General features: G+C 36.8%; 1 protein-coding gene across 1 annotated transcript in view; it reads right to left on the bottom strand.

Annotated features, from left to right (window-relative positions):
- Nucleotides 1-525: 525 nt before the first annotated feature.
- Nucleotides 526-15,456, bottom strand: part of znf704 (zinc finger protein 704) — a 72,735-nt gene continuing 57,804 nt past the window's right edge. The window contains exon 9 of the mRNA XM_003219553.4: nucleotides 526-15,286. Within this exon, the coding sequence (XP_003219601.3) occupies nucleotides 15,175-15,286 (112 nt within the window). The 3' untranslated portion in view covers nucleotides 526-15,174. The remainder of the gene's footprint in view (nucleotides 15,287-15,456) is intronic.

Below are 15,456 nucleotides of genomic sequence, written 5' to 3'. Positions count from 1 at the left end.
GTTCTGCAAACTCAAGGGAGTCATGGCTTCCTTGAATGAATCCTAAATCTACTCATAATATTGTCCACCTCTTTTATGATTTCTTCCTAGTTTACCAAGCATTTTGGTATTACCTGGAGCTACACCAAGGTATGCCATTAACAGGATTTTGGCCAGATGCTTCCGTTTTCAGCTCATGATACCCTTTGTCAATGTCCCATTACTATTTCTCCATGTGCTGGTTATAAGGTGCTGATGAAGGGGAAAAGTTCCTTGGGAGCCTTTGAGAAGTTTTGTGGACATATTTACATTCATTTCCAAAAGATGGCAAATGGCAACTTTCTTACTCTCCCTAGCTATCTCGACCAAGCCAGTAAGTAAACCACTTCTGTTCAGACATGATTAGTTTGATGGTAAAAGGTGATAGCTGTATTACTGGATTGATCGATTGGGTGCGGCTGCTTTTCCTTGTTGAAGTTCTGCTATTAGTTTACTAGACTGAAGAAAAAGACCAGAAGCCTAAGAAAAATAGTCCTACACAAGAGCTTTTACACAAAGGCTTTTATTACATGAAATAGTTCAACACACTCCATGGTAGCAAATCATTGTAAGTGCATTTAAGTTGTGTTTGTGGACATAACAGTCTGAATAGTTTTGCAAGGTGGTCTTTCCACGAAGTTCAAGCAAGTGCAACTAATGGAATAGCCATTAAGAGTAGAATACAGATAACCAATGTTATTAAGACTAGATAAGCAACAGCATATTTGTCACATCCAAACATCACGAAGTAGCGCCCACTTATCACTAAAATGGATTTTTACAAATGGACTAATCTACTCCTAACAATCCACCCTTGATTCACCTTACTCCAGTAACTTCTTAAGGATTTGTTTGCTTTTTCCTCACCCACAAAGAAAAAGCAAAATTCTGATATTTGCAACTATTAGGAAGAGGGAAGGGGAACACTAACGAAGATGTAAACACATTTTGGTCTTTTTTTCTTCTTCAAAGCAATTACACTGCATGCCACAAGAAAGTGCATTTTACCTGCTGCCATCCATTATGATCAGTTCAAAAACTCAAATTCTGCTTCTGAAACCAATCTTGTGATTCCCATTGGATTAGAACTAACAGTTTCTGGGTGTAAAATAGTTATAAAACACTTCAATCATCACATAAAGGCTTTGTAATTAATTCATAAAGCAATACAAAACACATTTTATTTCCATAGAGATTGCCAATAAAAACACTAGACATTTAACCATATGGACTATTTATATTTATATATGTATAACTTTAATATACATCATATATACACACAAACTGTCAATATACCAAAAGCTAGCGAAGCACTTCGAACAGTCAATTCTTACCCCCTTGGGGTTTTGTAACCTGAACTAGTTTTATTTTTGCATTTACAGTCTGACAGGAATCCACAGAAGTAGAAATCAGAATATTTGTATTTGGCTAAAAATTATATAAAAAGACAGCAATGTTTTGTTTCAAATAACCATCTAAATATATATTAAAAGTATCCAGTATTTCCATTAGTGCCAAAATTGGAAGCTCTTTCAAATATTTATAAAGTGAAATTTACCATATTAAACAGACAATAAAAGAAACGCTCCTTAAAGACAAGGTTGACTTGCTCTCTTCGGAGAGAATCCCACTGATTGCAATGAAAGCAAAACCCCAGAGATCGCAACACAGTCTTTACAGGCTTTGAAACATGTCAGTATGTATATTTTTTGCAGCATTCACCTAGGGTTCTTGGCTTTTGCCCCTGTGTCAAGCTCGAGGTAGGCTGCAGTTATTCCCTAGGCAAATTTGTGTTTAGTTCTAGTGAATGAACTTCCAATCTGTTTCAAGGTAGGCTTGTTTGAGCCCAACCTAGAAATCACGACCATAGCACACATGGATGAACTACTGTATCGGAATAATGAAGGAGCCCTCTTATGTTGCATTGATGTGGTTATGGCCAGGATGCAGTAGGTAGTTCTGAAAGAACTGTTTTGTAAGTGGAATTGGAAGGAATTTTCTCACCCCGCAGTCCATCTGCCATTCTGTCTATCTCCAAAACTACCCCTAGCTGTTGGAGAAACAATGGAGATGATTTTCAGTGAGCAGGAGGACTGCACTGGGAAGGAGAAAGAAGTTCCAACATGATGGAGGGGTATCTGTTAGTGCAATATTGGATGCAAGCCAGCCCTTCAATGACACAGTTGAATGCAGGTTCCTCTAAAACGGAACAGATCCCCAAGTACAGCAAGTTGTAGAAGGGGACTCACAATAGACCAGAAAAGACATTTCTTCCCGTATTACACAGAGACTATTTTTTTTTTTCAAAATGTATTTGTTTTCATACACACAGTATTGGATTAACATGCAAATACCAGAGTTTTGTGGCAGGACTATAATACATTTCAGTAAAGTATTTATACTACAGTAAAGTCTCACTAATCCAAGCCTCGCTTATCCAAGCCTCTGGATAATCCAAGCCATTTTTATAGTCAATGTTTTCAATATATTGTGATATTTTGCTGCTAAATTCGTAAATACAGTAATTACAACATAACATTACTGCATATTGAATGACTTTTTCTGTCAAATTTGTTGTGTAACATGAGGTTTTGGTGCTTAATTTGTAAAATCATAACCTAATTTGATGTTTAATAGGCTTTTCCTTAATCCCTCCTTATTATCCAAGATATTCGCTTATCGAAGCTTCTGCTGGCCCGTTTAGCTTGGATAAGTGAGACTCTACTGTACTTGGAATAATGGTATCAAGAAATCTTATTTGTTCTATTTTCCATATTCTTAGAATTGCACCTTATAAGCGCATTAACACCTTACACACCTCTGAACTGATTATTTTTGGTGGTGGTTGCAGGAACACCGTTTACAGAATTTGAAAAACATTTAATCAATCTACAACTTAACCCAAGTCATCTACACATAGAAAGCATTGTTATTCTCCCATAGTTTGGACAGCCTTTCAGTTGTCCTGGCCTTCAGCAGCCTATAGTTCAGGGTACTACAATTTAACCAAAAGTAAATGTTCTTAAGTCCAAATAATTCTTAAACATGAATATTTTATGTACACATTTGAGAGAGCAAGTGGAAGTGCTTCTTTGTTGGTGGAGTAAGACCTGTTTCTGAAATAACTCAAGATATGGCTGAAAAATACTCCTGATTTAGGTTTTCTGCCAATGGGTTTCCATTAACCATGTAAAGATAAACTAGATATACAATGCTACATTGCACAGGTGTAATGGAAGGCTCTACCCACACAGTTGTGTGTAGCCCTTTCTACCTATTTCCAGAAGGCATCTACAAAGGAAGGGAGTGATGCCAGATACTGCCTGGGTATCTCCTGTTCTCCCCTGCTAAGGGAACCATGTTCCTGCTCTTTGAAGTCAACTTCTGGTGGCTATGTTGCTCGAGGACTTATTGAATACCTTCTTTTGTAACATCCCCAAAGGATATTTGCAAAACCCAGGTTACATGAGCATATATCATTGGTAGGATTCTGGCCAAAGTATGTTGGGAAGCCAGCATGGCTCTACCAGGTTCAAAGCTATGGTTGCTTTCTCCAATACCTAAAAACAGTCTAATGTTATCCCATTCTAGAACCAACAATGTGCATGCCATCTTACCCACTATAGTCAATGGGAAGAAAGGAGTAAAAGCTACCCTTCCATCTCCTGGTCTGGGAGCTGTGAAGTGGTAGAGCAATGGAAGTGATGGCATAGCTCGTGGATCTCCCCATCACATAAATCCTCCATATCAAAATCAGTGAGATTTAAAGCACATTATTTAGATCAGATTGTGCCTATTGTATTTCTAAAAGCTTTAGGTTGAAGAATACTTTTATACTTTAATATTTAATATCTAGATGAATTCCAGACACACTAGCAATGTAAGTTTGGATAATTCAAGGTGGACAATATTTAACAATTGCACATATCTAGGAAGATTTTGAGTCAATGTAAATGCATTTAAAAATAAAAATGCATAGTTTAAAAAGTTGCAGATTCTTACATTTGTTCACTAAAATCCAAAGACTGCTCAGGGAGGAGACATATATATTGGGAGAAGTTGATTTTGAAATAACTGCATTAGCAGTAACTGGAAAATATTGGCTAGACTTTCCATCTTGGTCTAGCTCCTTGAAACAACCTAAGCACTTTTCATATCAGAACTATCTTCAAGATCAAATACAATAGAAAATCCACAAACCAATTATAGAGGATTCATACTGAGCGTCTGTGAACCCTCCTTCTTTCTAGTGTTGGTATACTGGGGTTTTATCGAATTCTACAAATAATCCCTATAAAGGCAAACTCAATACATCAGCTTGGTGTCTAAGGCTGAGGTCTTACTGCACAGTATATACTCGTGCTTTTGAATCTATCAGATTTGCCTGATAACATACATTTTGTGTACACTTTTGAACTTAACCTTTTCTCCAAAACAAATAAAGCTTATTTGTACCTCAACATTTGCTACTCATTTATCTCAAAAATCCAGTCTTGACAGGGAGGGTAAGGAAAGGATATTTCACATAACTGTTCTGCAAAGACATGAATCTGACAGAAACATACTATTAAAACATATACCAAGGTTATACTGTCAAAACTATGACTATGTATTCATAGTTTCTATAAACTGTAAAGTGAGTTGAGCAGGATGCAGAAAGACGTACAAGAAATAGAATTAGCCCTGACATTCAGAAGTTAAAATTCTCATTTACTCTGCACATATAAAACCATTTTTATTAAATATATTTTCCTCCAGAAAATTTTCTAAATACATTTTGGAGATGTAGAAAATCTACACTTTTGTTTAGTTTAATAGAAATTTGCTTGAAAACTATAAAAGTGTGCCAGACTAAGTTTGTTACATAGAATACAACCTGGGTATCTTAACTTTTAGACAGCAATGTAGTTTTTCTCTCCTAGGCTAAAGTATTTACAAGATATTTTATTTCAGTAAAATGCAGGTGCTGAGCTGGTCATGCCAGAAGTTCATTATATGTCTTTGTCATCTTTCTACCATGTCTGTCAAAAACATGTTGAACTCAATTCAGTGAGCTCAAGATCAGCAGTTTCCAGCAACTGTGAATCATTGTGCACCATATTAATAAATGGTCACGGCGTGAATGAGACATGTTGACATAAGTGTGTTCATGTCTCCACCATTTAATAATATGGGCTTTGATTGTCCACATTTTTTATCTATAGTGGCTTCAGAACTGAATTTGCAAGAACACAGTGGACTCACTGCACAGATTGTCTTGGCTGAATATTCAGAGTAGTTTACTGACATAAAACTAGAGCTCTCAGTGTTGAATATAATGAAGAACTCTTTAAAAACTAGTCAGGATCTCTGTTCTGAAATTAAAGTTTGGGGGACAAAGAACACATGCGTTTTCTTTGTTTTTGGCTTCATAAACAATTACAATGATTGGAATACATTGTAACAGAACTATTGTAATATTACTCTTACATCATTAAGCAACTCTGACTTTAGTGATGTGGATTCTGTATAACTATCATGCTGTTGGCTTCCTACATCATTGTTTTCATAGCTGACAATTTAAGTTCATGCAAGGTCCGTGTCACTATAGTTGCTGAAAGCTAAGATCATCATAATCTGTTCATGATCTGAATCCTATTCAGTTTCAACTAGAGTAGACCCATCAAATTAGTCAGACTTATCTTAATGTTGATTTAGTATTCAACAGGATTCAGTGGATATACTGAAGTTGGGCTAGGATTCAGACTGTTACTAATTGACACTATTTAGAGGGAAATCTTGATAGGATAAAAATCCTGAAATCTATTACATCTCGAAGCTCAGACTCTCAGCTTCATGAATTTAGAAACTTTGCAGCTAATGTCTATGGTTGGTCTTGCTGATATTAATTCAAAGACTAATTACTCTTCTTAGCAAATGACAGAATGGCATACAACACTAAACCATAGTTATATGGAAAACAATCTAACCCATTTTAATTGAACAAACCCAGATAGGCATTAGGATTGGAGATATGATACTAGCCTCAGATAGATGTACATTATTTCTATTTTAAAAAGTTTTGACAAAAGTGACTATCCATTATGAACTGTAGTAGTAAAATGGCTTCACATTTTGGATATAGGGAAATCCTTATCATTATATATTTTTAGTTTTTGTTTCCTCTCATAACTGCCACAGATATGGAAGTGAAATAATTTCATGTAGCATTGTCATTATGCTATTGATAATAAAAGAGAAAGGCCCACTTATTTTACTGTTTCTGTGCTGTTGAACTACAGGTATTGCTGGGATTAACAAATTTGAACAAGATAAACTGAGATAACCCAATGCATTTATTTTAGGTTCTTGCTTAATGTCACACCACAGCATAGAATAATAAAAATAAACAGGGGTAAGCTGAATATACTGACATAATAAAAGATGTGTAGGAGGACAGTACTGTACACTTTCTATTAATATCAGTGTTGCATTTGTGTGGGACCATAATCAAGCAAATGACACAGTACTACTCTGGATTTTTGTGAGTGCATTTTAATCCACAAAGCCAATGTAGCCATAAGGTAAAGGTAAAGGTTTTCCCCTGACATTAAGTCTAGTCATGTCTGACTCTGGGGGTTGGTGCCCATTTCCATTTCTAAGCTGAAGTACCAGCGATGCCCATAGACATCTCCAAGGTTATGTTACTGGCATGACTGCATGGAGCGCCGTTATCTTCCTGCCAGAGTGGTACCTATTCATCTACTCACATTTGCATGTTTTCGAACTGCTAGGTTGGCAGAAGCTGAGGCTAACAGTGGGAGCTCACCCCGCTCCCCAGATTCGAACTGCCGACCTTTTGGTCAGCAAGTTCCGCAGCTCAGCTGTTTAATCCACTGCGCCACGAGGGGCTCCAATGTAGCCATATTGGCCTCTAATATCTGTCTCCACCAGAAACAGACCTTTGAAAAATTTTGTGTTATAAATATAACTTAATAATCACAAAGCACTCTAATCTCACAATTGATCCCAAGTCTCTGGGTGTATAAATGGAAAGTGCTTAAGCGCCACAAGAAATCTGCATAACAGCAGAACACAAGACATTTTGATAGGTTACATATCGATAGGACATTCTTATTGGGAACTTGAGCAACTTACCCTGTTTCCCCTAAAATAAGACAGCCCCAGAAAATAAGACCTAGTAGAGGTTTTGCTGAATTGCTAAATATAAGGCCTCCCTCAAAAGTAAGACCTAGCAAAGTTTTTGTTTGGAAGCATGCCTGCCGAACAGAACACCAGAGCATGCAGGATCGGTAAATGTACGCACCATAGAGTGTTGTACATGGAAATATTGGTAGTAACAAGAAATTCTTGATAGGATTCACAGTTTGTCTGGTTATGCTGGTTTGTAATGACAACTACTGTCCAGTATATAATAAATGTTCATTTTTTGTTCAACAATAAATGTGAATTCTTCTTCATGGAAAAATAAGACATCCCCTGAAAATAAGACCTAGAGCATCTTTGGGAGCAAAAATTAATATAAGACACTGTCTTATTTTCGGGGAAACACGGTAGTTTGGGAATGAAACCATCAAAGCATTTTAGTGATCTGTTTGTCATTGGATCCCTTCTTAGGCTAATTCAGGACCATACAGGCTCAAACCATTCACAAGCGGTCAAATCTATTGCTTTCCTTTTTGTCTGTACATCAACCTCCCTCCAAATGAAAACCAAAAGAATTACCTTAGAAAAATAGCAAATAATAAGATCCTTAAATCTTTATTCTTTGGCATTTGGGGTATTTGAGCAACATGTTTTTCCCCTTTGAAAAACACAAGAAAACCAAAGTACATTCGGTAGGCTGCCTGAAAAACATTCAGTCTAGTTATTAAATAATAGACTGTAGGATAATCTCTGATACATGTTTGGAAACAAATAGAAACAATATTAGGCAACTGTCACATTTTGGGTTGTTTGATGCCTGAATAGGACAAGGACCAACTTATGACACAGGAAAATCATCTTCCAGGATTAAATGACTAAATACGATTCAGATTTAACTATCTTTTTGCTCTGGTGACATAGGGTCATGTGCTGAACTGATTTTCAAATTGATAATATCATAGCCATAAATATATATTTTTTTAATTAAAAAAACTATCTGTGAAGGATTTTTAAAATTGCATTCTAAATTAGAGAGAGAAAATATATTTGCAAGGAAGCCTCAAATCATTGGAGAGAAACCAATTAGCTTCCTTTTGAAGGCCAAAATACAACTGCTAGTTCCAAGTCGACCTAGTGGATCAACAGAACTTGCAGAAGTGTTGACTTGCTAAGTGTATAATGATGCAGCTTTAGTTGGGACTAACAACTGGATTTAGCTTGAAATAATTGGCAAACTTGTGAAAAAAAGTTCCAGTTGTGCCTTTGCAGACCTGGAAACATCCTGCAAAAATATTCACAGTGGTTTATATGCTTTTTCTACAACAAGTTCACCTTTTGTTGAGTAAAAAAGCAATATTGCACTATTCAGTAAGGCTGTTGTCATTTTCCGCTCAACTACTACTACTGTATATTGTAAAACACTAAAACCACTATGAATCACAGGTGAAATATCTAATTATCTAAATTTAGTTTCAAAATATTTTATTTAAGAAGCCAATTTAGCTGGCTATTTCTTGAAAAAACTTGTAATGACGTTCTTTTAGACTGAATACTGGGAGAAACAGCATTCTGCACCTACAATACAGAGTTTCATATTGGAAAAAATATTCAGGTTATCATTCAGTGCAAATATCTTGTACACAGAAATAGAAACACAACCTCTCACATTTTAATATTCTCATTATGTAGCAACTCAGTGCTCACTGGGCATCGTAATTCCTAAATATAACCAAGTACAGCTAAATATGAAGCTGAACCAGGTTCTAGACAATCATAAAGAACAGTAAGACTCAAAACATTCTCTAAGAATCTGCTTATTTGCTGGTCTGCCACTAAATTATTTCTCTTTTGCTGGCGATTCTGTGTTGCATACCCTCCAACTGTCCGGATTTGGCACAGATAGTCCCAGCTAAGGCTCTCTTGTGCCACTTTTTCACCTGAATTTAAAGTGTCCAGGTTTCTCTCTGTACCTCCCACCTTTCCCCTTGTCCTCAGTTTTTTTCAATTGCTGCAAAATTATTCAGTGTAAAAGTAGCTTATAGTAGAGGAGAGCTGAGGTGTCTTTCCAGTAGATCTCGTCCAACTTGAGTGTTCTTCCTTATTACTAACTTTCAATATCTTGAGCACACTCTAATGCTTATTGGCCGTATGTGCCATAATACAAAGAAAACTCTGAAAATGCACATTTAACAAAATGCTCACTTTAAAGCTAGCTGTTCATCTGACTATAGATCATGGAGAATCAACTCGAAGGTTAGCAGACAGCATTTTCATCTGCCCTGCTCTCTCCCGTTGTATTTTGTGTTTTGCCAAATCTGCTATCCATAGTAAGTAAGTAAGGAAATTAGGTGACATTGACATTCAAATCCTAGAATGTACTAGATCAGTGGTTCTCAACCTGAGTTCTCCAGATGTTTTTGGCTTTCAACTACCAGAAATCCAAACAGCTGGTAAACTGGCTGGGATTTCTGGGAGTTGTAGGCCAGAAACATCTGGGGACCCTAGGTTGAGAACAACTGTACTAGATTAACATGAATTCATTGTCCAGTTTAAATAATAGCAAGGAAGCAATTTTTCTGTCTGTACAAAATTTTACAATTGCACTAAATATCTCTGGCCACAAAGACGCCAACAACTGCAGATTACATCTGGATCCAATCCTACATCTCTCTGCATTCAAATTTCTCTTTCAAAACAAAACTATATTTCTCCTTTTTAATCTTTCCCACTCCATCATCAGGAAAAGGAGGAACACAGTTGTATCTGACTGCCATTGATATGGACACAACTATAGTTCTCCCTAATCTCTTCTGGGCAGCTAGGGGTGTGTGTGCTCTGGAGTATATTTACACTGTGTACAGGAAGATGGGCCATTTCCACAGCCTGTTGGAAACTACTTATAATTTGTCTACATAATATCCACAATTAACATATGAAAACAACAAAATAAGCAGGCAAAGTTATTCAACTGGTATTCAAACAACAGCTAATGTTATTGTCATAATAAATGCAGATCTCTGAGCCACAAAAAGCTGGGAGACAAAAAGAAGTCATTTCACTGTCATGGATGGTTTGTGAAGTTTCCAATGCAATCTGGCAGTCACTGTTGAAAGCAGAACACCGAGCTCAATAGACTTTAGATCAGATCCCTAAAGAAGAAATCTTGCTTTTTGATCTTCAAAATAACATTATATCCAGTGAAACTTGGAATTATGTTTTGGAAGCAAGGTGTTAAGCATATAACCTCTTTGATTACTGAATCACTTAAGGTTGCCGAGTTTCTTACTTTTATGGGCCATCTCCCACTGGGAGACAAGGATGGAAAACTTCTCCAGTTCTGGTAGACTCCATTTTGGACAAGAGAAAAAGGATATGTTTAAATTTCCAGGTCATCTAGAAGAGTAGAATCTTATTATAATTTACAAGGATTGATTGATTTGTTGCTGCAACCTGCAGATAGTTTCCTGCAGAGGGGAGGTGTTTATGTATTTCTTTGGTTAGTCTCCAGGCTAGTCATAATGCCAAGGATCACCCTCCAGTTCACTCTGAATCTAACTTTTGGCCAGAAAGAAGTAGGCTAGATTGCATGCCCCTTATTCTGTTCTCCCTAAGTAAGTGAGAAGCATTAATCACTTCATCTCAACCAGATCTGGAAATGGCTCTTTGAGCTAAGATTTGTATCTTAATTTCCAAACAGAAAAATATGCCTTTCCTGTATTGAATAACAAACTGTGAGCAACTCTGATGGAATTAAACTTGTCCTGGGTCTAAAATGTCTCTGTGTTAGTAATATTGGGGGAGGGCACTTTACACAAAAACATTTCTGAAGTGTTCTGGGGCTTTGCACTGGGCCATACATTCCCCACCCCTATTTTAGCACATTACAAATAAACCTATGGATATGGCATGAGAGATTTAAAGATGTTTCTGCAGATATAACCAAAATACCCTTTTAATGTTAGTAATCATTTTAAGATTACTAACATAAAGCATTCAAGACTGGGGCACCTTAATTTCTCTGGAAATCCAGATCCAATTGGGTTCTCTCAGGTTTTCCATTATGAAGTCATCTGGGGAGTTCTCAGCCTGTTTTACATTGTCTCCCCCAATCCACATTCTCTAAGGCTGAAATACCTCCCTAAGAATTAAATAGTCTCTCCCTAAGATAAAATATGGTGGTATTTTGCTTTACATTCTTTTGGTGTAGGCTCCATCCAATGCTGAAAATGTTGACTAAAATAGAATTTAGATCTCAGTCAGAAAGGGATTTTCATCCTTGAGAGGTGATTTGGAGATCTTTCAAAATACAGCTACGTCTAAAACAGCTGAGAGCCACATTAAATTGAATATTCTGACCAGATGGGAAGTGCACCTCTATTCTTGGCAATTAATGTAGAGGCAACATTCCTTGTCCTCACCCTAAATCTGCTTTGTGTGTCTGTATTAAAATAATAACTAGATAATTGTCCACAGAACAAGAAATAGTGGGTAATGGTGCAGGTAAAGAGCTAAAATGTAAAAAAATAAAAAATGGGGCTGGTGCAGAGCTAAAATCTGAAAAATGTGAGACTGTTAGAGAATATCCAGTGAAGATCATTTCAGAACAGATACTGTAAAACCTATCATTAAAAACACACCTATGAATTGTTCACTGCAGCCACTCGTGATTTAGTTGAGTATTTATCTTAACTGTCAAGCTGGCTTACTTACAATTCCAGCTAATGACCTACTTTCTGTGGTTTTCCTGCATTTCAAAACCCTACTAAAATTCTACAACAGTTATTTTTTAATAATAAAAAGACAATTAGGTTGTAAGCAATTTTAGAACAAGCGGTTACTATGTACAACAAAGCAATTTCCAGCAGTCCCATTGTTAACTGTGTTCTTCTTTTCATATCACAGATCCCAGAGAACCACTTGAAAACCATTTCAGTCTATGAGTAAACAACCAAATCCTGCCTTAGGACAGCTGGGTCTAACTAACAACAGTCAACAGAAATTCAATGAGTGCTGTAAAGGTGCCTTAGTGTCACAACATGAACACTCGCACAATAGAAAATACATTGAAAAAACTTGGCAGAGAAACAAAGTACTTGATGCTGCCCATTATTTTTCTACAAACAACATCACACAAAGACAAGACGGGCAATATTTGGCAGGCAGGCACTGTTCTGGGATTATGTTTCATTTTTAAAAAAAGTTTCTAGCCCTCATGAGTGCAAGATTTAGTTCAAACATGTATGATACAATACATGATCAAATATTAAACACCGACTTTCAACTTTTGTGAGTTTGAAGTCCAGTGATCAAAATTTGTCAAGGACAGATTTCAGCTTTGAGTTCTGTATTCAAAACACCAACATCAGAACAAAAGTTGCAGGAGGAACATATCTACAAACGATTATAAGTCTTCAAAATAAATTTGCAGTCCTACCAAATACATGCAACCAAATATACAAGTCAGTTGCAAATTTCTGGCTCACTATGTATTTTCAAGAAATGCTCTCTTGTCAAGAGATTTTTCTCATCTATCCTAACATTTCTAGATTCTGTGTTGTCCTAACAGTTCACTTGGATAATGGGAGTAATTCTACTTATGACCTCAGCTTATCAGAAGGAAAACAACCTAGAATAATGGGACTTAATGTCACAGTAAGCAGACCACGGACAGACAAGGTTTGTATAGTTACTCCAATTTGTAGTGGATGCAACTAGGTAGCATGTCCTAGCATCTTACGTCATTCTCAATAGAAGGATTTATACAAGAAAAGAAGTTTACCAGGCTGTATACAAGAAAAAAGTTTTGTTATTTCAAATGCATTAAATTTGCTTTATAGTAACACAACTGGTCTATCTAGTCATTCCAAAGTCACCAAGTTATTTTATTTTATCTTTCCTCCTGTAATTATTGTGAACATTAAGATAGGATTAATGTTCATCTTTCTTTTTCAGTAACTCAATATAGAAGTTTGTGAATGCCTAATAGATTATTGTCAATATCTAGAAAGATACTGCAACACAGAAACAAAACTGCAAACCAAGCTGGAACACAAGGTGTGAATGCTCCCTGAGTTACACATTTCTTGAATCAGCAATTTGCTTCCTGGTCATGTCAAGCTTCCAGTACAATATAAATCTTGTCTTTTCATGAATCTTACTCTTTCTTAATTGTAGCAGTTAGGCTGGAAAGTGAGCAAGCCATAAGAGGCATGTATTAAGTTCATGCCTTTTGTGATTTTGCTGCCCAGTCTCCAGGGAGACAAAGTATTTAAACTCTTGATTTGTTTTCAATGTAGTTTTTAAAGAGAAAACAGGATGTGTATTTGTTAAGTGTGACTAGATCAAAGAGAACCATACCAAAGCAACGTATGGGGTTTCAAACTCACATATTCTGAAAAATGATCCTTTAGTAGCTACTACTATTGACATATGGATCAGCCCCCACTACAGATTCTGCATTCTAATCAAAATTTGTGCTTTCCCCCATCTCTTCTTGCCCATAGTCTATTGAGAGAGATTGTTTATCACTTGTCCTTTTAAGTCAAAAAATAAATCTGGACTATGACTTCTCACTGTACACTTAGACTAAGCATCTGCATATGCTCCCGTTCTTGCTCTTGTTTTCCCAACTTGGGATACCACTTTTATCTCACTGGAGTTGATATTGCAGGATCCACCAGGACTTCCTTGAGCACAAGCTCCACTGATAATAATATACTGTAATACGCCTGCGCTAATCCCATCTTTTTAACTGGGCCTATGCAAATCTTCTTTCCAGTACACCTGTATTGAAAATTTCCACATATTTTCAAGCATTAACGCAAATACTTAATCACTCTGAAATAATCTGCGCCTTCTCATCCCCCAACCCCATCCAATCCTAAATTACACTAAAGCACGGAAACCTATCAAAGTGCAAGCCAGTCTGAAGGCCTTTATTTCTCACCTAGAAACAACTTTGTAATCAATGGGCTTTTGACATAGATAGATACATCCACCTTGCTGCACTTGTATCTTACTTATTGAGAAGCTGGAGTGGGCAGCTACTTACTTTGTGTAGTCATCCCTACCATCACACCTCCCAGAAATAATGCTTTGTTTTTTAAAGTGAACTGTTCATCCGATAACAACACACAAAGCTGAGAAGGAAGCTGCTGAGTTGGATCACATCCCTGAATAAATGCTTATAGAGTCCATGCCGTTGTCCTTGTTCATCCTTTAGAACTGAGATGTACAAATCGCTTCTAATATCCTTAAATTCCAGGAATGTTCCTATGCTTACATAAGTCCAACTTCATTGAAACTCAGAATTGTTTTCCACATATTGTGTTATTTTTAGGATAGGTTTGCTGGTGATTTCCCCCCATGTTCCTTTTTTAAGGGTAGAAGCAAAAGTGGTGTTTCGACTTGAGATTTAAGCATGAGACCACTCTATAAATCCTCTTCCAATGCTGCTTGTTTTTCCAGCAAAGCAATCTTCTCATATCCCCATCATATGTCTCAGACTCTGCATCAAGACTGCTCACAATCTGAATTATTTACCATTTTTATAAGAGCTGCTCTTGAAAAAATTGTAGCTTATGTATTTGTAAAGTATCGCACAGAAACCCCCTTTTCAAGGTACGAGTTTAAAAAAATCATTTCAGAAAAAGGATTTTTGCTTATTCTGATTCCAAAGTTCACAACACAGACAATGATGCAGTGTGAAAAAACATGTAGTCCTGGCAAGCAAGTTGTCCTATAGTATTAAAAGGGGGTCTCCCCCCTTCTTTTAAAGAAAAGTACATATAGCTGCTCCTGATTCGGACTTTGAAAAAGTTGCAGTGTTGTCAGTTTTTCCTACATTGCTGCATGTAGCTTTCCGAGGAGCCCTTCTCCTTGTTTATAGCCCATTGGCTTTAAAGTGCAAGCCTTCTGTAGGAACAAGCACTCAAGGATAAAGGAAACATCACACTGCGCAGCTGCAGCAAGAAAATAATGTTATACGCCATTCCATATCGTATCTGTGCTTCAGTCAATGAACCTCTGACATGCCTTCTTCCAGCGACAAGCTGTGCACCACATATCTCTGTTCTCCATCCCATATACCTTGCGACATTTCTTGCCCTCTCCTCTAGGTTTTCTGTGGAGTCAGAATGGAATGAAAAACTCGGTTAATAAGGTTTACAGTTTTTTTAAAATCCAAAATACTGGCTAGGATCTTGGATCAACTTGGTAAAATATTACCTCCTCACTACTTCCCACTCTGCCCATATGCAGCTACCTTCTTGCTAGTCTGCTTATCCTTATGAT

The sequence above is a fragment of the Anolis carolinensis genome, chromosome 4 (genome assembly GCF_035594765.1).
Source record: "Anolis carolinensis isolate JA03-04 chromosome 4, rAnoCar3.1.pri, whole genome shotgun sequence".
NCBI lineage: Eukaryota > Metazoa > Chordata > Lepidosauria > Squamata > Dactyloidae > Anolis > Anolis carolinensis.
This window is presented reverse-complemented; position numbering and strand designations above follow the sequence as displayed.